This window comes from Nipponia nippon, unplaced genomic scaffold (genome assembly GCF_047370975.1).
Source record: "Nipponia nippon isolate SJK-2023a ecotype South Korea unplaced genomic scaffold, ASM4737097v1 scaffold_5, whole genome shotgun sequence".
Lineage (NCBI taxonomy): Eukaryota > Metazoa > Chordata > Aves > Pelecaniformes > Threskiornithidae > Nipponia > Nipponia nippon.
In genome coordinates, this window is record NW_028262369.1 from 64717934 (window position 1) to 64743030 (window position 25097).

The window sequence follows — 25097 nt, forward strand, 5'->3', positions numbered from 1 at the left end:
GACTTTGCCCTCAAACAAGAAGGGCATTTATGTACCTCAGGGTTAAAGAGAAACAAATTTATTCTGTATGAAAGTCTTGACTACACAACCATGCTAAGCATATGCTTAATGTGGAACTGTGCATAACTTAAATTGTAGTGACTAATTGTGACACAGTCCTAAAACACCATCTTCATTTGCAGGATAGCCATGATTGTGCACAATTAATATTTTTGTCTCAAGGAACGCTGCTGCAAAAGACTGATAGAGAGAAATAATCTGATGGAATTCGGACAAGACATAGGCAGATTAAGTAGAGTGCCAACACAAAAAAAAAGGTTCCCCTTAGCTGCATTCCCAGTTAGGTTTCAAAATCAGACCCGTCAAATGGGAGAAGTATCCACTGCATAGTTCTCTGCAGCTTAAGAAAGAGATCACAATTGTAAATCATTTTCTCAAAGGAAAGAAGAATATTTTAGTATGGCCCAAAAAGTGTATTTTTGCCTCATCTGCTTTCTCAAAATCGTTTGGGAGGAAATTACATCTTTCACAATGATATCCAGTATAGAAGTTTGATCCACCTTACTTAATTTCAATGAAGTGAAAGTGAACAATGACCTTAACAATGGTAAGAATCTGAGAACCTCCCCAGTTCCAACAGTCACACTTCTGACGTTATTTTTCTTAACAAAAATCTCTTTCTAACTGGTGAGTTTTTATTTATCCAGCAATATCAAATCACTTGGGGCTATACAAAGAGCTTCTTCAAGGCCCAGAAGAACAACTAGGGCAGTAATTGCATCATCTTTAGACCAAACTTTGCAGATTAACTGTGACTCAAGAGGGCTGTGCACAGGACAGAGTAACATCAGTCTACAATGTTATTCATCATGTTTCTGCTCCTTTTGCGTGGGGAGATAAAACCTGAGTTTACCAGCTGTATGTTCTTTTCCCTAAACACTAAACTTTTCCATAAGTCCTAAAGCAGAGCTTTAAGGGAATAATCTTGATATCTAACATAATGTTTGATTAGGATTAGAAGTTCCAAAAAACATGGGAAACAGAAGCCTTTATAGAAGGCAATTTTGCTAGAGCTTAATGTAAAATTCTGAGCATCTCCCTATTAGTTAGAAACCAGTGCATTTTCAGCTTACTTCCACTTTCAAAAGCTTTCCAGAAAAATTCTCAAGTACAGAATTACATCTACAGTGCATTTTAACATAGTGGATTTTGTTATTTGATATAGTTTTATGTGTCACTTTTGTAACCTCTTACCCAGAACATCCTCTTCTTTGTCATCATCCAAGTCAGCAGTTGCATGCCCAGTGACACAGACGAACACCAAGATAAAGGTTAAAGGTAAGGAACATTCCTTCTTTCTTCCTTTCATCTTCCCTGTATAACATATAAATGACAATATACACTTCAATCAAACTCCTTGAGTGGTCTGCAAAAGTCATTAGCAGAGTTGGGCATAGCCATATGGGTAGATATACAAACTGGGAGCTTTGGAAATAATGTGAATTCTGTTAGTATAATTATATTGTAAGCACAATGAAAAACAAGACAAGATTTATAGTTGTGCTCAGCTGATTGCAAGTCTGCCCCATCTCCAATACAGATTAGAGGCATTGCTATTATTTTTATTTTAAGCCCCAATTGAAATCACCTCCCAGAATACATAACGATGTAAAATGTAACACTTTGTACTTCTAATGTCGTGATCAGTTTTACACTATGTATAGTTGGCTGGCGTGTCCAATCCTTCCAAATAAGTTTTATTCTGCCTGCAGACCCTAGATTCATTGCCACAAATATAGGATTCTATTTTTAACAAATATTTAATCAATTTATAGTTACCAAGTTCCTGGACTTTTGTGTAAGTTGCATTTCACAGGAGTCGGTGAACATGGGCAACATGGGCTTCAATGCTTTAAGTAGTATTTCATATCTTGTAGATCCCTTTGATACTGAAAGCCTCACTTAAGTGCAGAGTTGTTATTTTTCACATAGGATCAGGGCAACCATAGTCATTCATACAAAGAAAATACTTTTATTCCATGGCATGTTCAAGTTGCCAAAGATGAGGTTATGCATGCACATGAGAGTACCTCTGGAAAACTTTTGCTTTAAATTTTTTAGAAACACATATTTTCCAACTAACTAAAAGTTCCTTAAGGATCTCTGAATTCTCATTAGAAAATAGGCTCAGTATCTCCTTTAGCTACCAACAGATAGATTCCCTATAGATATCCTCTTTTCTTAAAGTACAATACTAAACTTCGGCTAATTAATATTAACTTAATAGAAATTAAAGATCTAAGGAGTGGGAAGTTCCTAGCTTTCAGACAGTGTTATTGTCTTTAGTGTTTTTGTTTACATGCCTGTGAAGATAGCACATCTGCATCACCTAAAAAAGTGAAGGCAGGAGGGCCTATGGGAGGAGATGAGATGACCCGTCATTGTGCTTGGCATACACCTCAATAGTAGGAAGGCTAAAAAGATGATGCTAAAGTGGCAGGTGACACTAATAGAAGTCATCTTTAACAGGTTAAACTTTTCTCTGAGTGATGTATGTTTGTCTATGAAGCCAGAAGTAAATCATAGCTATGGTTTCTAGGAAAACACTAGCAAGCAATGATGTCTCAGAAAGGTGAAATTTGCACAAAGAGAGATTAACCAATGTGCCACAGCGACTCTGAACTGTGCCAGAGACAAAGTGCAGTTATATCTTCAGCACCAAATCAGAACCAGACTTTTCATTTCTCTCTTGACACCTCACCAATTTTTCCTTCCTGCATACTCAGTGTTTTCCTAACTTGCAACATGTGTAGTAAAAAAGAAACGTGTTCTTAAAAATAAGACTTGGTGAAATTACAGACCAGACCGTGGGTAGCACTAATTACTTGGATAATTTTTTAAATTGACAATTCCCTTTAGAAGGCTTCAGTATATATTGTAGCAAAAAAACCCAGAGATGTCTTTTTTTTTTTTTTTTTTTTTTTGTAAAGGAACAGAATTTTGGGGAATTTCTATTTTAGCTGGAAAATACAACAGCGTTAATTTTTTCATCATAATGCTTTCCTGCCAAAATAAACAAAAGAATGCATTTGTCTTTCATTCCATTTAAGCTAAATTTTTAAGCTTAATTTCTACATTGACATATAAAATCCTTTATCCAGATGAAGTCTGGCAAAACATTTGGCAAAATAATTCAGATTTCATTTCATGCTATTAATCAGGATTTTTAAGCAAACTTTCCTCAAATATTATTTTTTACTTCTGTGAACAAATTCAGAAATTATTGCTTTCTAGTAGAGACATAATAACTACTCTTGAAATAGAAACCAACTTGTTACAAATTCTGAAACATCACGTAAACTGAGAAAACATGCAAGAGCTACAATCGCTCATTTTCAGGTATTTTTCAAAGGAACAGAAGTAGTGTCCTTATTCATGTTTCTAACTAGAACCCCAGTTTTACATTCCTATACTATTTTACATATTAAAACTTAATCTAATAAGGTACTATTTTTCCCCAGCAACAAATTTCTAGCGATCTGTTTGCTCCATTCAGAGTGAATAATCAATAAATAATTTTTCCCGAACCTCTTTACTGGAGGAATTACTTACGGGCCACTTGGCTGACCACAGGATATCCCTACAATATCGCTAAAACACAGAGAAAAAAACCAATGGCACTGTGCTATGGAATTATCAGTTCACTCTAACATGCCAGACATTTACACTTAATTATATTCATTAATGCTACTGTCTATATTTACTTGTGTACCCTATCTGCTCTCATTTGCCTTACTTTTTTGTCGGTCTGTTTGGAAGTCTCTTGTTTATATGTGACAATTATGTGCTAGTTAATTATTCCCATTTTCTAATGCCATCCTCCTCCCAGCTGTTGTCCCAACGTTATCTCATCACTGACTTTTTGAAACATTACACTATTAAAGGAGCCTCTTTACTGAAATGCTCATTGCTATCCACTAAATACTTTTGAGTTACAGCACCCGACATCAGCGTTAGCATCCTCTCTCTTTGGGATATTCTTGTCATTATTCTCAGTATTTCTTGTCATTATTCACATAATTTTCACGTTTTCCGATCAATCAAAGAAGAGATATTCCCTCTCCATTTTTTTTCTGAGTACAGTACATACTATAACTTAAACTGAAAGCAAAGTAACTGTTCCAGACCAAGGGCAATGGCCAACCTTGACACTACTGTCACAGCTTCAGGAAGTTTACCCTGAATTTGATCAGCTTCTGTGAAAGCGGATGAAGTTTAATGCCAAAAGATCCACAAAAATAGATCTCTTTATACACTATCTGGCAAAAATAGTGTCTTAGACTTCAGACACTAGAAATAAATCACATATGTTATAACCAAAGCTTTTAACATATCAAAATAATACCACATTAGAGTATAACACAAATCCAAAATAAACCAAGAAAACATCTTAAAAAGGATTTCTATTGACTGTATTTCTGCACAATGTGAATAGAGGTAACAATGTTTCTTTTCCACTTTCATAGTCCATTCTACAACTGCCAGAAACAGACTTACCTCTTACGATGCATTTAGCCTAATACGAGATTTTCTTCCATGCAAAGCTTTGTGGTACATGGCCTTGGAAGAATTTTACTTTTTTATTAGATTAGAGAAATAGTTACAGGCATTCTTTTTATTCACCCCTGATAAAAAGTCCAGTCATGTTTTAAAAGAGGAACAAAATAACTGTACAAGGTAACCTGAAGTTGTCTAAGGTTGTCTTTACCATTTGAGAGACATCTGAATTATGACGTTAGCTTGGTATTAACTAAAAATAAAATAAATCCACAACTAAGAAAAATTGTATGGGGAGAAATATTAAGTAAAAAAGGTCAAACAACTGTACAAGAATAAGTACTTAGCATTATAATGTAAATAAAGGTGGTGATAGTTTGACATCATCTAGGCTGAATAAAAGCAGAAATATCATCAACTATTCAGATTTGATACTTAGATAGATAGTAATAACGGATCCTAAACTTTCACATTTTGCCTGGCTGTTGTAAGTTCATGGGAATGAAAAAATTACAACATACACTTTCAATTTTAGTTTTTTGAAATGACAGGGGAAAGGGTAATTTTCTAAGTCATTGTTTTCCTTAGAAGTTTTAATTTGTAATCATTGGCACAGTTGTGACCCTTCATAAAGGAACTTGCAAATTATCTCTGACCTCAGTTGCCCATGGATTAATTCCAAGTTCGCCCCTGGGCTCTCATTTTCTATATTTGAGCTTTTCCAAACACGATGGCAAAACTCTCACTAGTTCAGAAAACTTCTATTTGAATTTGCTTTTGGATCACTCAAGTTGAGGCTTTGCTTCTTTCTTCCAGGAATCTGCAGAGTATAGATTTAGATTGCAAAATTTAGTAATCCATTTTTACTTAGTCATCCAATATTCCCAAAAGCCTGTTCCCAAATAGAAGAAAAATACAGGAAATAATCAGATGGAAATCCTCAGTAAGCTTCTATTTTTCATTTGAAGGTGACTCTTTAAAATAGAATTTTGTATATCATGAGCTACTGTATATAATTGTCACTGTGTGATCATGAGGATAAATTAGTGCATTTGTACAGAGACCAAAAATCTTACCAGAATACAGTATTTCTATTTTTCCACTCAACTCCTGTATTTCCCTGAAAAGCATATCTTGTGAACAGCAGGGCTTCCTGATCCTTGGGCAATTTCCCGGGAGGAAAAATTTAGGCTGTATAACTGCATATCTGCCTTACTGCAAAGTCTACTGACCAAACAATCTCCTTTATCTTCTTGCTCACCTTGCCCCAAGGTCGCACATTCCCAGAACATTGTGTCAGGTATGGGTGGAGGTAGGATGAAGGGGGTGAAGGTTTTAGTACCGAAATGCTTAAATCCTTCTGTAGCTTAATTATTTCTTGTAATTCCTAAAGGAAGAGTGAAATCCAAGATCAAAGTGAACTTTGCACTACTTTTTCAATTAAAAAACCCAAGCCCTCTTTAACGTTCAGCTGCCCAGTAACAGAACTTTAAAGCTGTAAGCCTCTTATGATATTCATTTTATTTCCTTTTTTAATGCATTCTGTTTATTTTTTATTGTATTTATATGTAAAGCACAATTCAAAATACTTCATCTATGACATTTGGCTCAGTAAAATATCAAATGCACACATTTGTGAAGGACTGTCTGTCATGGGAAAGACAGGAAATGTTTTGAGTTTAAATAATTAATGTTAAACAGTTTAATTACTTAGGCCAAATTCTGAAAATCTCTAGGAGTAAATATAGCCCCTTACTCCAGAAGTGTTCTAATTTAGGACAGCCAGGACTCAGTCCAACATTAATACCAGCTTTTCTCTATATTGAAGTGTCACTAATGCAATTTTCATAAATTCCTAAGACATTTTCTTAGGAATTGGCACTCTACTGCTCCCAAACTAACTACCTTTTGATTGAGACATTTTTATATCTATAACAGACAACATATAAGTTACTTGACATAGGGGATCAAAGGTCTATGGGTAATAATTGACACTGATTTATTTACTGGTGTAATTAAATGCTTTCATTTGTCAATAATGACATTAGCTTCCCTCAAGCTGGAATACATAGCAGACCACAAGCAATTAAGGAAGTTCCCAGTAACATATCATTATTACCTGGTCTTATAACCAGGCCTTTTTTATCCTGCCACCTAAACACAGCAATATGAGAAAGCTCTCAAGATTTTTTTTTTTTTTGCTAAAGACAGACAAGTCAAACTCAGTGTTTTCCGTGCAGTTTGCAGCCTTTGGAGTCAGATCTTTTATGTGTGTGTGTGCATATATATACATACATTTACTTAGCAGTCTCTTCAACATCCATTTCTATAGTTACCAGAATGTTTAGAACCAAACATTTCTTCAGCATGGTATTCGTCTCTAACTAGCTAACTGGAAAAGGCAAAATAAAAGCTAGCATTTCCGGAAGTAGCCAAAAAAAAAGACAGCTTTAGAAAATGGCATAAAGTGACATTGTAATGACTGTAAAAGTGACTCATTTACACTGACAGCCCAGGAAATGGAAGCACACACACAAAACAAAAAGGCAAAGGATGTAAGTAAATAAAGGAATGAATAGCAGGAGATAGGACGTGCATAGTCAGAGGCTGAATTTAGTACAGCCTAAAATTAAAAAGGACTAATTAGACAGGATTATAGCACCTCTGATATAAAAGTAGACCTTTTCCAGTTCACTATACTTCACAGGCATTATATTTGCCCTATAGTATCTTGTACTACCTACTAGGACTTGTATGACAGAGATTTAATTAGACTGTACCGGTAGCATTGTCTCCCAGCTAACAGAGTCAGTGAGTTCCCTTAAAAAGTTATTTTATTACATGTCCTATTTTGCAGCTGTTTGAAGCATCATGTTTTCTCATTTACTTTGGAGTAAGTATGAAGAATGAAGTATGAATTCTATCACCTCTGCTCTGATGTAAACTGAACAAAGAATGATGATACATGCCCTAGTTTTATAGGTCCCAGAGTCAGTGCTGGTCTCTCATTCAAACTGACTTCCACCAGAGCAAAGCCTTGCAGCATCACAGAAAATTAATAAAAAGGAAGGCAGTCTACTGTGGATCATCAGCACACAAACATTACTGATTGAAAGCACGAGCTATGGAAATTCCCACACGCCCCCAACTTATCTCCCTCCTGCACCGTGCAGTGGCAGCCCTAAGTTTGTATCAGTCCTGAGACCAGAGATTCCATCAGATTCCTCCAAGAACTTCAAAATTCCTTCTTGTTAGGAAAGAGGATTTTGGCTGGTTACCTACCTTTCATCATTTAACATAAATGTTGACTTGCTGCTGCACTATTCCAGTCTCTTGAATTCCCAAAGGAAAATGGGGAAGTGAAGTGAAAATTGGGAAGTGAAAACTTAGAAAAACAAACCCACTTTGGTTCTGTTTGCATTAAGGTTGTAAATGGTGCTTTGCAAACACAACTGATAAACCAATTGAAAAGAAAACTTTGATGTTTTGAAATTGAAACAAAAAAAAAAACCAAACACCAAAATTAATAAGCCTACCACAAGAACACCCTTCTTATTTCACATAACTATAGAACTCTCTTGCTTTTTCACTTTGTCAACTCCTTTCACTTGTGCTTTAAAACTGTTTTCCATTTTCCCAACTTAGCTCCAGGACCTATTTATTCCATTCTCGTAGTCAGCTCACACCTGGCACCAGGTACTTTTGCCATCCTGTCTCCACTCAACTTCTCTTGTGACAGCTCCAGACCCTAATTTCCTCCTCCAGTGAGTTCTCCTTCTCACCTGGCTCAGTCTGGGCCTCATAGCCATGACATCCATCACCCAAGAGCTGGGAAGTGCTCTGGAAGGCAGAGAGATGGTGAGAGTATGCCTTGGCAAAAGTAACCTGGAAGTAATTTTCCTAACTCCCTGATCGTGCAGCGCAGAGCACCTGATGCAACAGTCCAAGTGAATTATAAACTCTGAAATTAAGAGTGATTTTCAAAAATAGCTGCACTCTTCGCAGGAACACTGAATTTGCCAACATCAAATCATATAACTACTTGTGATACCTTTATGGAGAATGACGAACGATTTTGTAGCTAGTTCTACTAGCCCTAGGGAAAAAAATCCAAAATAAAACACATGGCACAGGACCCAACATTATGAGCTTATCATAAAGAACATACTGAGAACATTATTTGAATTTCAGTTTCCACCTCACAGAATACTGATTCAAATGGAAATAAAGAATTAAGCCAGTGATTTATTTAGATGTGGCAACTGCATCTATCTGACATGCCACGTCCCAGTCTGAGGTAAATCTCTACTCCACATATACAGCCTGTTTTCATTGTAATGTAGCTTTCAACAGGGAAAGGAAATATTCTTTCACTCTTACCAAAATATTTTTTAAATGTGGACTAAACCAAATTACTAGTTTACATAATTTCATAAATCTTAAAAAACAAAACACCAAACCCACCATACTCAAACCTGTACTACTTGGACAGAAACGATTTGTTTGTAGCAAAAATATTGGTCTCCTCTAGCTTGTTTTTTTCCAGCAGTTTCGACTGGAAAAGCATAGTGCATGTTTTCAAATCTCAGCTGTGCTTACTGATAAATAGTCACATATTTGAGTCAGTTAACTTACCACAACCTTCTTTTCTAATGGAGAGTCATTTCAGTGCTGTATGTTTATTATCAATCCAGTTGTGAGTAATTTCACATTGTACACACTACAGAAATGCAACTACTCAATTTCACATACTCTTGTGACTGATTTCGACCACATGTTATTATTAACCTTTTGTAACCTCATCATCACATAGATTACATTTTGCACACATACCAAAAATCAATACCACTTTCCTTGCTTTGTCAAGCAAGTTTAGCTCACCCCATCTATCTTCCCAGCTGGAGACACCATGTAAATTTTTACTGCAATGGGTGTAGGAGCTTTGGATCATCACACAGGTCAGAAATGCTGCAATTGTCATCAGTGGGGACTCCCCCAGATGCAGACTGCTTCAGATTATCACCCTACAAATACTTAAAACCAACAGAAAAAAACACTGCCATAGAAAAGAAAGGGTCACATTCCCTTCATCTCCCACCATAGTATAGCTAGTGCTGCTTATTTTGGTGGCAGTGTCAGCTTCTGTGGACCTAGAGCATTCATCGGATGAGTCTCAGAGCACAGAAAACTTCAGCCTCATCTTTCTACACTATCTTTTCTCTGACTGATGAAAGCATAAATCATTTCCCAGGACCTCTTTATGTTAAAGATTTTACGAATATAGAGGAAAAAGGTTGCTTCTAGGCAAAAGTAGAAAATGTTTACAGAAAATGCTGATACACTTCTGCAGAGCTGTGATGTTCATAAAAACTGTACCAGATAAGTATTTCCTTCATATAACACTTGTATTTCTAATTTACTTGCTGCAATTGCTATTTTCAATATAATTGTTTTAAAATCAGTTCTTTTGGAATGCTCTATTTTCTGGAAGAAGGTTGAACTTTCTTGTGTCCAGATCATATCCTGGGTCAACATGTTCAAATGCCTAGTTTTACTTTTTCACTAAAAAGTAAATATCAAATTAACCAGTTAACTTCAGACATATACTCAGTTATGAACGGCACACATCAGGGGAGATGGCAACAATATTAAAGATGGAAAATGAACAGCTGTATTAACAGCAACAGGAAATAATTAAGGAAACCAATCAAAGGAGTTACAAGGGAAAATTAAAAGTCTATTTTGCTATGAAATAACTATGAGAGGAAAGGAATTATACAATTCCCCATATGGTTTTGCTTCATTCTGTCCCCAGGGGCACTCTGTCCCCATTGTAAAGTAAAAACAGTTTCATAAGAGAAACACACAGAAGTAGGTAATTTGTCCCTGTTTTTTAAGACAGCTCTCCCTGGTTTCAGCATGAAGAACAGCTTTAGATATAAAGATCCCATCTTCAGTCCTTACCAAAACATCTATCCCGTTCTGGTTTCTTTAGGAACTATCAGATTCTCCTAGTTTTTAGAGAGAAAATATGACTGTTCATAATGTAGCCCAAACAAGGAGAAATAGAAAGTACTGGAATTAGACAGATTTTAAACAGTTTGCTCCAAAATTGTGAGATACGAGAGTCACGTAATTCTTGAGGCTCCTAAGCTCTACTGATGTTCTATTTTTTTATTTTAACATGTCTTTTCTTGTTCCTGTACACATGCTCTGACTCCCTCTGGCAGACATTCTCGGAACATACTGAATGCACACCAACAAAACCATGATAGTTACAAAGCACTTCAAGCAGCTACCACTTTATTTTAAAATGTAGAAGAGAGTTATTGCCAGAATTACCTTATTAAAGTAAGTGTAGGTGCTAAGGCAGTTTCCCAGAATGTGAAAGATGGTGTCAATGGCTCTTTTTTTCCAGAGGAGATTTAATATTCATGTTTCCAGAAACTATCCTAATCCCACTGACATATCCGTGAGAGTAATCTGTGTTCTCTGCCCTAAAAGTAATTAAAGATCCACAGAGTCAGACAAATAGCATAAAGGATATCGGTGCCCTTGTACTGGAGAACAGACAATCAGTGCCCTTGTACTGGAGAACAGACAATCTGAATGTTAGTATCTGCTCCTGTTTATGTACTTAACTTGGAAGGGTTCTTGGAGAAACATATAAACAGTCCTTGAAGCTAGATCTGGAATCCAGTAACTCTCCTTCTCTGACTGTAGGTCTGGCCTAGCTAGAGGTGAGATTTCAAACTCACTAAAGGCGCTGGACATGTCCTCTGAAAGCCTATTAGGAAGCTTGTTCTTTTATACCTTTGCCTTTTGTCGTAGATAGACTATATCTTGGGCCACTTTTCCCCAGTCTCTTAAAATTTCCTCTCTGACAGAAACTCTGCCTCCTTTTTGTACACTCTCCCTCATTGCCCTTTAGATCTGACACTAATCCCTAAAATAGTTATCAGCAATTTATAAGTTTTTACCATTAGCCTTTCAAAATTAACTCTCTGATGATATTAAGGATAGACAAATTCAATGCCATTAATTGGTCTATCTGTCCTGGGTCAAGAAGATCATAAGACTTTAGCTTACAGTTATTCTGCATGTAGAATATTAGCTAGATGAGTTTTCATTAACAATATTAGTAACTGTGGGCACTGCACTAAAAAGGCTAAATGCACTTTAAAGGTTGAAATGCATTAAATCTCCAGATTGCAAACCATGCAATGCACAATGTAAGGATAAACATGAAGATTACTGAAAGTCAATTTAAAACACACTTGGAGATTCTCCAGCATAAAAAGTTATAAAAATGTTAGAGGTATGGATTTATCAACTAATTGCCCACACGGCTACTGTTTAACGAACCTTTTCATGTGGCACATATTTGACAGAAGAAAAGGCCAGAGAAGAATGTGTTTTAATCATCTTTAGCTCCTCAATATTCCTCTAATTGTGTGCATTACATACAAAGTAAACTTGATTACAATTCTCAAATTCAGCTTAAGCGATAATCCAAATTAATTTTCTGTGGATACAGACACTTGCTACCTTCATAGACAATCACAAACTCTCTCCTAGTAGAATTAAAGAATGAGCAGAAGATTAAAAAGGGAAAAGGCTGACAATTTTTCCCAAGTAGGTGGCTAGCAATTCCTACAGCATGCCTTTGCTGTTCATATCTATACTGACAGCTGGACTTCCTGTCTTTGCGTCTGTCCATAAGACATTCAGGAAGGAAGGTTTATATCTTTACATGTTTTCCATGAAGTACTTGGATGACTAATTTCTGGAGTACTGAGTCACATTGACCTTTCACATACTCCCCCCATCCAAATTGTTATTGTTCTCCCTACTCCACTCTTCCCATTTTTACATGCCTTTGCCTCATTTCAATTGTATTTAGATTTTCTAAAACATACTTATTTAAATTTTAGCTAACTTTTTTTTTTTTTAAATACAGGCTCGTATCACTGGCTAGCATCACTGTTTTTCATTAGACAGTTACTGAAAATGAAGTTTATGTCAATTCTTCCAAGTAAAATACTACAAAAATCACCAATAATATTCTGGGGTTTTGGAGGGGGTGGTGGTGGTCCCCTCCTCATTGTTCAAGTGTTTTTAGTTTCTTGAGAATTTCAATATACATTGTGAGTGAAATTGGCTTATAGTAGCATCAGTTTAATTTGTTTCTCTTAAAATGTTCTTGTACTTCTCAAAATATTAATTTCTTTAAACATTACATGCCTTAGAAGGATTTGAAATAGCCTGGCAGACCACTCTGCCTGAATCAAGCCTCCCTTGGAGTTACTGTAGTGGAGAAATTGTTTTAAGAAACAAGAGCTTTTTTTCAAACTCCAGCTATCGATCAAAACTAACATATTCACCTTTAGGATGGCTTTCTTTCAAAGGACTGCCTTGGAGCTCAAAATACTTTAGTCTGACATTCTGACAACTAAAGATTATTTGTATTAGTAATCATAAAAGTATATTCATTGTCCTCCTGTTTCAAACTTACAGAGAAAGAGAGTCTCCGTTTTCACAGCACTCAGGACTTTGAATCTAAACATGACTACTGCATCTACCACATTCTAAAGAAAACATAACAGTAAATACTCCTTTCTGCCAGCTAAAGAAAAAAAAAAAGATCTCACATAAAACTGAAAGCCTGTTACAAAGTACTCACCAAACTCCTAGCAACAGTTCTTGAAGTAAGAAAGAAAGAATTTCTGAATCAGTGCTGAATATGATCCTCCCCTACCAATTCGCGTTGAAGGGGTGTGGTGTAAAGCTACAAAGGCAGGATTGCAACCTGATCTTCCTAGAGCAGGCTCCTGCCTGTGGATTAATCAGCTACCCGTTGTTTTTGGTTTTTGTAGAGCACATGGGTTCACTCTGGGTAGAAGGCAGATATCTGCAGCAGCAGCAGGGACGCTTCCTGTTTAAAGCTTTCAGCTCTGCCTGCAATTTAGAACAGCTGTTTTCTAAACAGCACTAGCTAACATGAAATGCACTTTTAAAGATGAGAGACAGTCTGTAGGATATCCTATTCATTGTACCTTGCAGGCTTTCATATGGCTCATGAGGATGCCATCTTCACTGCCTATTTTAGAGAGATATGTTGTAGTTTACTGTTGTTTTTTGTTTGTCTGTTTGTTTTTAAATAAAGCCATGCTCTTCACTCTAGATCCAGGCTGCATTCATCACAGTATCTGGAGCCATACTACAAAGGCTGTTCTGCCTTCAGCTAGAACATACCATCTATTTACAAATCACGCTAGTATGCACTAAAACTAGAGTTAAACATCATTAAGAGTACCATGGCTGAAGACAGGGACGTGGACTCTAGTTGTAAGACTGAGACCTTGTAACTTGTGGATGTAGAGACAGACGACCAGAATCCTAGTCCTGGACACAGGATGAGAATTTCCCAGATAATGAATTAAACAGCAACAGAGACAGAATTAACAGCTGAAGAACAGTAACTTACACAGTTAGTAGCTGTAACTAATTGCAATTATTTCAGGGCAAAGACAAACAGGTGAGTTAAATCACTTTCCTTGAAGATTTACATTCACCTGTTCATCACCATCCTGAACCAGATTGGAAGTTTTTCCATAGTCAGTTAACAGGTTAACTATCTCTGACACAAACAGAAGTACTCCTGGCAGCTTCTTAGATCTCTTGCCTGTTGTGCCTGACTGTAAGAATGTCTGTAATACTTTTCAGGACAAAGTCAGTAGTCAGCTGAGTCTACTGACTATTAACTGGGTCAATAATCAAATGGATTATCTCTCCTGAAATGGACTAGAAGCACTCACAAAGTAAAGGGGCAGCATAAAGGCTAGGGGTGAGAGTCTACTATGCAGTTACAAATTACCAACTCCTAGCTCAGATAAAGCGAGAAGCAACCCAGCTCAGGAGAAGTCGGTTAAATGGAAATGGTCAGTCTGTCATTTGCGGGACACCAAGCCACTGAAAAACATGTTTAGGGGGCCCATGTGTTAAGAATTGGTATCTAGAAATGCTATCCACAAATTTCTTCAAGGGTCACAAGTAAGACAGCCCAGAACAGATGTACTAAAACGACAACACAATTTAAAGAAATCTCAGTTTGTACATTTATAATAGAAACAAAACCAACTAGATTTCAAAAAAATAAAATACTTCTTCATTTTGCCTTTCTTAAAATGTGTCTACGTGGATAAACAGAGATAGTTTCAAATTTGCTCCACTCTATAAGGTATTTACAGAGGAGCTGCTTTATTTTCAGTCATACTGGATGCTGAATGGTCTGAATTTATCAGTCCATGAAAACATATTCTTAATCTAGGGACTCAACCTAGTCAAAACTTCAAGTGGGCTTTTTTGGTTTTAATGAGAAATATATATCTTTTAAAAATGAACATTCAAAAAAGAATTTTCAAAGCTTGTGTCATAATGTGTTAGCATCATTCCTTCTTTTCCCACAAAATCTCACTCAAGTCACTCAGATTTGATGTGCAAACTAATAAAGTAATTCTGAAAGAAACACTCCACACAGACATGAAAAACAAGAAAATGCTACAGTCTTAAAACACATTTTGTCTTCTTATGGTCAAATAAATTGAGAATCACATATGAAGAAAAGTATTTTGGGGGACATAGAATGAAACCCCTTATTTTGATTAAAAGTTAGATTAAGAAATCTGTGGTAAATAATAAAACAGGATGAGAGTAAAAATACCGGCATGTGTATGAAGAGCACATATCCAAAAGAAAAATTCAAAGGAAGCAGTATTTCATTTTAAGATTAATATTTCTGCTTTCTTTTTCCTGTTAATGTCTCTCCAGTTCCCATGTGCAGTCCTCCTAATTTAGTTGTCAGGAGGGTCTCTGGACTCCTTTGCATTGTAACTATAGCATAAAAAGCTTCAGCTGAAACTCGAATCGGACCTTGAAGATGGAAACAAAACTCTTTTGAGCCTTTAATGGGATCAAAGAATTCCATTCAGCTATGACCTTGCCTAGACAATCACACTAACCTCTGGCTTGCCCAGAAACCTGCTGATAGCTTAAGACAGTTGTCAGGAGGTCCACAGTGGAAAAAGTCCCTACAATTCTAAAAAACATTGTTTATTTTTAGAAGTAGCTTTCAAGATCAGCAAGATGAAATCTGTGAGCTCTAAAACTAGTCACTGAAAAGCACTTTTCTAAGGTCCTATGGGAGTCTAGAAATCTCTCAAAAAGTAAAACTTGCAAATCACAGAACTCACTGACTTAGCTTCTCCTTAAGAGATCACTTAACTGTGACTATTTTTATTAAGATTTGTTACTGTTCTGAAGAACCCAAGAATCCTTACTTAGGGAATTTCTAACCTTGGAGTATGTGATGTTATCATTATGTTCTCTCTTCATATTTTATTTTATTTTATTTTTTTACAGCATGTGCTACATGAATCAATTGCCAATACAAAGATTACAATTTGGAAGATCACCATTTCACACGACTTCTGAGGTCAATCCACAGAGTTAAGCTCTGGCCAGTTATGCAATAGTAGGAACTGTACATGTTATTGAATCAGTGTGAGAAAAGACCTTTTACAGTACATATATCAGCAGGCTAGCTACCAAATTCTGCTTGTTTTCCACAGATTACACTTGCATGCAGCAGGGCCGCTACAAGCCTAATATTGCAGCCCTCTTTACAAGTTGCTTTCTGCTGGCCTGTTTTGAAATTACTTGGGCTTGACAGTCAAAGGAAAGTCCAAAGAGCGTTTATATGATTCTTTCCCTATAGCCAGGATAGCTTTACTCAGGGATTACAGCCCCAGAACATCACAGATTAGAAAGGGACAGAGAAGGCCCAGCAGGAAGGTCTGAAGGACAGTAGACAAGACCGGTGCTACTGAATGTATTCCAGATCATTCATATCACTGAGAACTTCCATAAAGAAGTTTGGCATGAGCACAGTTTATACTGCATTTCGATCAAAAAAAAATTTGATTTACAGCTCCATTTTTTATGACCTCTATGCCTCACTATGTATCAGTAAACAGATCTATGCAAAAGCACAGCTAAAGTAAACTAAAACAGAGATGCCATAAAAAAATGCCTTGCACAAATTCTTGGAATACTCAAAGGTAGTTTGGCTCTGGAGAGTTCAAAGCCGAGATGATTAGATTTTAGTCTTCTGACTGCATAAAATTGCTACCCACAAACTTGGAGATCAGGGATTGAAAAAAAAATGGGGGAAGCTTTATGTGAGAGGTCAGCATTGCTACAAACCTGATGAATGAACAGACACTGCTTGAAAAGGCACACTGGCTACCATCTGAACACAGGAAAAATCCTTCAACTGCAGGTTCTAAACTTGCAGCTCTCACTATGGACCCCTTTCTGGTGACAGCTCCATTTTTTCCAACAGCAAAAACAGGAGAGAACGTGCTATGTATCCCAGAACAGTCCCTAGCTTAGAGCTCTGTCTTGACTACTGGTCTGCAGAAAGTAGGCAAGGATAACAATCCTAACAGTAAAAGTCTTAGGATGTGAAAAATTCTTACAACTCACAGGTCAAAAATGACTGACTCTTTCTTGAGTCACAGCAGTGACTTCAGGTCAGATACTCCATTCTCCTCTCTGCATCATCTGCCATGGTACTACCACAGCCTGCGTTTCCACCACACTGTGGCAAGCTATTACTGGTTTTACACTGGGAGTATTCTTAGCGCCAGGAAGACATCAGCAAAATGGAAAACAAGGGCTAGTAACTAACCTAATAGCTTCAGATGACTGGAGCAGAGTCACTGACTTCTGGAATGTCTGTCACCAGTTTGGGTTGGCGGTCATGCCGAGATTGAAAGGGATGGAGGGAAAGATAGTGAACCTCAAATTCAAATTCTCCTATACTGTGCATCTTTATCTGTACAAAGTACATGGGCTTTAGCAGAATATGTTACACTTAACCATAGTGCTAAATACATGGTTTTCAGAAATTAAAGGGATGTGCAAGTGTCCAATCTTGCTATTGTTTTATTGTATCAGAACAGAGATAAAGCAGAACAAAACTATATGAAAAGTTTTGTGTTTCCATATATAATACATACATTATTTTTTTGAGCTCCGTCATCCCTGAAGCAAGATGTACTACATAACACAGTTGGAAAAACACAAAAGCATTTTCTTACACAAGATGTTCTTCAGGTCATAACACAAATGCCTCTCTCAGTGAGGGTGTGACATTGCTTACTCTTTAACAACATAGATGTTTGTGATGTTTTGTTGCCCCCTAGTGATGCCACTTCATTTTTCCACTGCTTAGTTTAAAAATTTTCGTGAAGGCAAGAGCTTCCTGTCTCCTGCCTTCAACAAACTATGTAACTGAATACTTCTACTTGGTACTTGAATTGGATGAAAAAGTATGGGTATTTCTGAATCCTCATAAGGAACTAGATAGCAAGCTTATGGGAAAAATACCACTAGCATAGTTGGCTTGCCCCAGTGAGTTTAAAGTCAGAACAAAGATGTAGCAGTCACTGTCACCATACAGGGCAAAAGCTCCCAAGTGCCTTTTCCTCAGCACAGACACAGTGAAAGGTTGTTGCTCTTGCAGAATTTCTGAAAGCACTGAAAGTTGCTGTTTCCCATGTACAATGGCATGCCACAGCAAATGCTTGCAGGAGGGGATAGTCAGCTACCTATGACAGACTCCACATTTGCACTATTAGTAGTCAGTTTTGTAGTTAAGTGTTACATTATCTTAAAATAAGCTTACCTTTTTGAGGCTACTGAAGTATATGCCAGTATATATATATATATATATGCTTCAGTATATATACTGAAGTATATAAGAGGTCATCTACATGTTGATGACATACAACTTCAAAACTCCAACCAGTTCTAAAAGAGGAACTTAAGGGAAGTTCCTTTTAATGAGAGTTTCACAAATGGCTCTATTACTATTTTATATTGTATCTGTTGTATTATTTTTATTGTGGTCTTTACAGCATTTAATATTTAAAACCCACCTAAAAACACACGAAAGGAAGTGAAAGTGAAGGATCTCAGGGGAAAGGAAGATCAGAACCCAGCAGCTGGCCTTTGAAAACCTGTCTCTAAAATACACTCCTCTTTTCCCCCTTATTGTTCTTCTTTCCTGTAACTTCCTGTTCTTATATAAAAACCATGGCTATCTCAAGTGCTTTCTAAAGACTGAAAATAGAATGAACAGAGAGGGTGACTTGTTCCTGACAGCAGAATATTGAGATAGTACAATGGGGAAATTCTAAAAACATAGGCTTTGTTTCTGTCCTCACTTCAAATGTAGAAGGCATAATATTACTAAAGTCGAGCGATGGAAATGTAGGAACAATTTTAAAGGGGATAGAATCTTCAAGTTTCTTGGGCTTTACACTCAAATTTATTTTATAACAGATGTCTTAGCGTTTCGTGCTTTGGAAGTCAAACATTTATCAAGGCTAGCAAGGGTAAATTGGATAAGTGGATTATCCTAATTTGTTGGGCTTTTTTTGTTTTGTTTTGTTTTTTTAGGGGTGAGAAGAGGAAAGGAAGCAGTGATCAATGAGAGGAAACTGATTATCAGATCAATTTCTTACTGGTTGAAAAGTTTCCCCAGCTGAACTACCAAATCTGTTTGAGAAGCAGCAAGGAACACATTCAGCATCTGCCTTTCTGATTTCCAAGCCCAGTTGTCTTATGTTGAGCAGCTGGTTCTCTTGACATTAAACTTCTGTTTTGCCCAGCAAAACCACACTGGTTCTGCAGTCAGCGGATGCCACTGGTGCTGGCTCCTGGAAAAAGTTTGTATTCTTAAGTTATCCTCCCACCAAATCCAGGACTAAAAAAAAAGTCCTTCTTTTGTTTTAACAATTATTCTTTTCTTTAAGCTGAACACTGTTTTATCTTCTTCTATCCTACAGAAATACAGTATTGGCATACGGGCAGAATATAACGTTACTTTGTAGACACCAGATTAAGGGGGTTTAAATACACAGTATTTTTAGTAATTTGAAAACCACTTAAAGCAAGCAGAGCAAAGCAATGAAACTGTGACTAAGGCTTAAACTTTTGTTCTTTTCCTGGTATCACTAGTCAAACCATTGCCTCTTGCCAAAGGACAGATGTGACAAACTTTCACATTTCTTGTTTTAGGCTGGGTAATTGTTTTTTGTTTTTTTTTCCAATTCTTTTAAAAAAGTATTACTAATATAAAGCTGCTTTTCAAGAAAAAAAAAATCAACTTTGAAACAAAACGGCAATATTGAAATAAAAAGCTTCCCCCTGGAAAACCTGACCTGAATCAGAGCTCTTGTTCAACCAGTACTTCATTATAATCCATTTTATGATAAACTACCTATACTTATGCAATGCACTGCCTCACGAGTGTTGGTCTCTCAGTCTACTTAGTGAGCTGGGTCTGTCTGTGGACCACACTTCCGATGAATGCAGTATGCATCCCATTGTTTTGAGCTGAAAGGTGTATCATGTATCATTACTTCTGCACTACTCTAGATATGACCATATATATCCTTTTAATACATTTTCTTCAATTTTCCCATTCTGTTAGTCCATACAACTTTAAAAACAAATTGAGAGTAAGTCTGATGTTATATTCCACTTTCCAGTAATTTGAGGCAGAGGTCTAGAACAAATATTGCATCTAGAGCAAGTAAACACATCACGATTTCCATTTCATGAACTTGTAAGTTCATTCTCAAAACGCTGCTTTTAGTTTTTACTCAGTTTTTCTGTGCATTTCTTTTTGCTTATAAGCTTACATAATTCATATACTTGTTTCTTCATTCTCAGTTTCTTAACAGTAAAAAAAGCGGGCAACTTGGAGCATGCTTTGAAGCTGAAATCCTAAAGCCCTATTACTACCTTTTCGACAAGCGCAGAGATAAGCTACTTCTATAGTATGATTACAATAATCAGGAAGAACAGAACATATCATGTAACATTTTGAATAATGTGGAGAATTCAAGAGTCAGTTCCAATCAAAAACCTTTTCGATAACTGAGGAAGTAGGGTATCAGGTCAGTACCAGATGCCACATTTTTAGAGCCAGAAGCTATATGAGGTTTGAATTTCATTATAAAACTCACACTGACTTCAACCAAAATGGAATAATGGGCTTCTCATGTAAAAAGGCGGTAAGCATTTTGCCACCTTCCCTACACAAGGAAGGTTTCTTACTACTTTTTTGTCTTTTTATTTCATTAATTTGATAAAAATTGAAAGAACTTCCCATCATACAGCTACATTTAAATCTGACGTAGATCATATCTGAAGCAAAATATAACAGAAGTACTATCTACTGAATTCTGGTTTTGATAAATAATAAAAAAGGGTATGAAATGCTGCATAGTCTTGTTAAACAAATTGCCTCACTGGATAAAGCATTTGTTTTAAAATAATTTATTCCCCACTTGGCTCAGCAAATGTCTAATTCTGAAACAGCTATGGGTTAATTAATCACTTACATAATTTTTCTAGATTAGCTATTTATCATGTTTTGCATTCTCCTGTAGTGTCTGTTTATCCTCTCATTGAGTCCAGTGCTTCACTAAGGATCTTAGTAAAAAAAGCCTCCCTTACCATCCATGTCCTTTAGCATTTATTCCAAATGTAGATCAAGTCTAGAACTAACTGGCTTAGTCACTGGATGTCACTGTTGCAGCACTAAGCTTAGGTATTTTATCTGGAAATAGGAGGCAAGTATACTTGTATGTATTTTATTCCTTCATTATTATTAAAGGGTTGCATTCCTGCTCAGGTTGAAGTGTGACTTTTATTATAGGTTGAGTACTTAAAAGAGTTCAGGCCTGAGGATAATTTATGCTTTCACGGGAGACTATTCTACCAGTGGCTTTTCATTTAATTTTTAAGAGTCTGTTTCTATTTTCATTTAAAAATGTGCCCTTTCTTAGTTTCTTGTTTCTGTTGCTCTAAGAAGAGTTTTATTTCTGAATATATTTTTATATATACACAATGTACATAATTCTGGTACTACATATATACGCACATATATATACACACCAGTACCAGAGTTATACACTCATTTATGTGTATGTATGCACATATAACATCAACATAAGATTTCTAAAAACATCGCAAAATCATTTTCTTGGTAGGTTCATATAAGCAATAAATTTAAAGGATTAATTACTGCAAAAATAAAACACCTACGCTTTGCCTTAACAAGCCTGAGGGAAAGCTGAACAGTAAGAGAAATGCCAATCTACATGCTCATAATTTTGAAAACCGAGTAACTTACGCACGTGCATAAGTAGCTTACAAAGTCATACTCTTATTTCTTACAGGGGCTTTTCCAAAACCCCTTGAAATGTATTACATCGGCACCAAAGTTATCAACTATATACTATCACAGTATTATTTAACTGTTTCCAACTCCCATTTAAATGAAACAAAATGAAACTAAACGGAACCTAGTTTTAGACAGACAACCACAAAACAAGCAGAATTCCTATTCATTGGACTTTCTACTGATTTCTCAAAAAGTTGTGAGCGTGACTGTAGCTCCTTTGTCTTGACAAATGAAGAGAAGTGAAAGTTATTTTCTCTATGGTGAATTTGACTGGGAGACACTAGTTATAGATGCTCCTACGAACAGAACCCAGGTCACCTTCTGTGACATTTTGGTTTTTTTAACATGCTAGCTTCTTACCTCCTTTATGGTATGGCTTGGGAATAAAGAAAGAAGGTACAGCAGACGCTCAAACCATGACATAAGGAACGACAACAGGAGTTTCACAAGATGCTTTCAGAAAAGTATTTTGAGGGTGTGAGTAAATGGAGGAGATGGCAACCGAGGACACCACCATCTGCTGCCAGTTCCTGCAACTCTAAGCAGCTAGTAACGAAGCATTTACCAGTAGCCTTGCCAAACCTGTATCCACCCCTCAGCCCCTGCTGCTGCAGTGTCAGACCGGCTTCCTTCTGTTTGCCCCACCTCAACACTGTGCCGTACCCTCTTGCCAAGAGCGGCTCTCAGCATCCTTGTCCCAGTTGTCATTTCTGTTCTATCACCTGCTGACTCCTAATGTCTAAACCAGACATAGAAAGACAATCCCAGCACATAACAGAAAACCTGTTTCCCAGTCCTACTGGGCTGCTAAAAAAGAGAACAAAGCATTACTAAAAACTACTGTGATAAAGACCTGCACTCCCTGTGGCTGGCGGCTTCCTCGCCAACTCACTGGCTTGCAGCCTGCCAGGTGTTTATTTGGAGAGGAAAAGGCTTCTCTGGGAGAGACAGAGAGGGCAAAAGTTGTTTGGGAAATGCTGCATAAGTTTTGTCTGTCTTCAGCTGCTATCCAGTATCTACAATGACATCTCTAAGCTCAACAAGCTCTTAAAGCATTCTCACGAGAAGTCATTAAACAACTAAAACCAGCCAGTTGTTCCTGTGTGACAGTCATTGTGGTGCACATGTTTACTAGAGAATGAAGGACAATTATTTACACAGTGTTCATAACGCCTAGAAGGCACAGAACAACTGTCTGCTCTTTGCCATGTTCCTGCTGTCCAAGAAGCTGGGGACAACTCATATTTGTCTTCAGCAAGGCTCATGCTGCCTTCCAGTATTATTACTATTTTTTCGAGTAATAGAGAATAAGTAATAAGTAATGAGCAGATTAGACATAGGTAGGAAGCCTAGATATCAGTCTGTACTTCAAGAAAGGGGACAGTACTGGATTCAAACTGAAAAAAAAAAAGCACGTTCAAAGTCCAGTATCATACTGTTTCAAACCTAATCAGTCAAGAGAAGACCGTGTCGAACATGGAATATTTTGTACACTGTAATACTGAAACTCATGATGCGATACTAGCAAGTTGCATGTCACAGGTCCTGTGAGACTACTCTGGGTGGGAGACCCCTTTCAAACTCATTAGGTAAAAGCTACCTTAATGACTGCTATATATCAAATTATTTGCTGGGTAATATCATTTGTTCTTTTCTTTAGTAGCAAAATGACTTCAACGAATACACAGGATTCAAAACATCTCTCACGTGCAACAGCTTCATGGCACACACACAAAGCAACAAAAAGCCAAAAGAGATCCTTCGCAAGACTGCCTGTCTCAGGAGATGGGAAACGGAACATAATGCCTTTCACAAGAGTTTTCCATTTGGGCCTGATCTTTTCAAAACGAAGAGTAAACATCTGGGATGCCAACCAGCCAAAAATCACTTAAGCGTGTGCCTAACTCTAAACACATAAGTAATAACACTGGAATAAGGAAGTATTTTTAAAACGAGAAAAAACCATAACAGCTTACTACATAAAATTGTACTTACTGCTGAGCTCTTGTCTCATCAAGCAAGTTCAGACATGTTGGTCTGGTCAGTAACTAGATGAATGAATCAACTGAAACTGTATCCATAATAGTTCTTTAATAGAAATGAATTAAATTAATGATGGTTCATGTGATTGACTAGTGGTACTACCGGAGGACAAGTCAAACAGGAAACTGAGACTGTAGTCTATGGAAGACTAACAACAATGCAATGATCCTGTTTCACTCATTAGAAAAAAAACAGTATTTATAGGTGCTTCATGGGGACTAAGTACATCCTTAGTAAAGCATAGTTCAACACAATTGTTCAGAATACTCACAAAAGTTGTATTTACAATGCATGGAAATTTGTGTGGCTTCTATGGAAAAATCCAAATTTAATTTCTGTAAAATCCTAGCTTGTTGAGTGGCAAATTTTTAAACAGCAAGTATCTCTCACGGCTATATTCTGATCATATAAACAACTTTTTCATAATCACTATGAAAGATGATATAAAATCAAAAACCACCATCACAGTTTTGGATGCTTCTCTGAACTAAACCTACAGGAAGTATGTTTTTTACAAATGAGATTTCCTTCTGATGAAGGCTTTTTAGTAATGCATCTTTTTTGTTAAACATCATTGTGAACCTGGATCAAGGGTTGAAGTCTCTCTCCATCTTCCCTGAATTAGCCCATTTTAATAAGAAAACACCCAGAGAAGGAGGATTTTTCATAAAGCTCATGTGCTGTTGGTAAAAGAAGATTAAAAATTATATTTTCCTTTGATCCTCTGCAATCTCTTTCCAGCACCATACAAATCTCCTCTAGGTTCTGGCAGAAACCTGACAGCTTATTTGATTTCTTTACAGCAGGTGGGATAGCAGGGGTGATATTTTTTGCTTCCTTAACCCTACAGGGTAACAAAACCGGCCCAGAGCCAAGATACTATAATACACACATCCTGCTCTAATACACTGGATAACTACTCTAATAGAAGCATATAAATTTCTTTCACAGAATAACCCTCATAGAAACAAGTTGCAATTGCTTACCCCTACATTTCAAGGAAGCTCTTAATACAAACTACTACCAATAATTCAAACACTGAAACAGTTTCCTCTCAATAACTAAATGCAAGCTGAACAAATATTTCTTACAGTCACCAGAGCGCTCTGTTGGGCCATATTTAGTGAGAGATATTTAAATGTTTCCCCCAACAGAGTTTTTCCTCCAATACTGT

General features: G+C 36.7%; 1 protein-coding gene across 11 annotated transcripts in view; it reads right to left on the reverse strand.

The window, feature by feature from the left end:
• Positions 1–25097, reverse strand: part of TFPI (tissue factor pathway inhibitor) — a 67726-nt gene that overhangs the window by 30156 nt on the left and 12473 nt on the right. For 4 of the 11 annotated variants that reach the window (XM_087732743.1, XM_087732744.1, XM_087732748.1 and 1 more), the window contains one exon: positions 1255–1374. In XM_087732743.1, coding sequence (XP_087588869.1) covers positions 1255–1369 — 115 coding nt within the window. In that variant the 5' untranslated portion in view covers positions 1370–1374. Of the gene's footprint in view, positions 1–1254; positions 1375–5213; positions 5378–5818; positions 5945–10899; positions 11055–13240; positions 13424–25097 lie in introns of those variants that run through there. The other 7 variants (XM_087732742.1, XM_087732737.1, XM_087732746.1 and 4 more) reach the window with 7 other exon arrangements.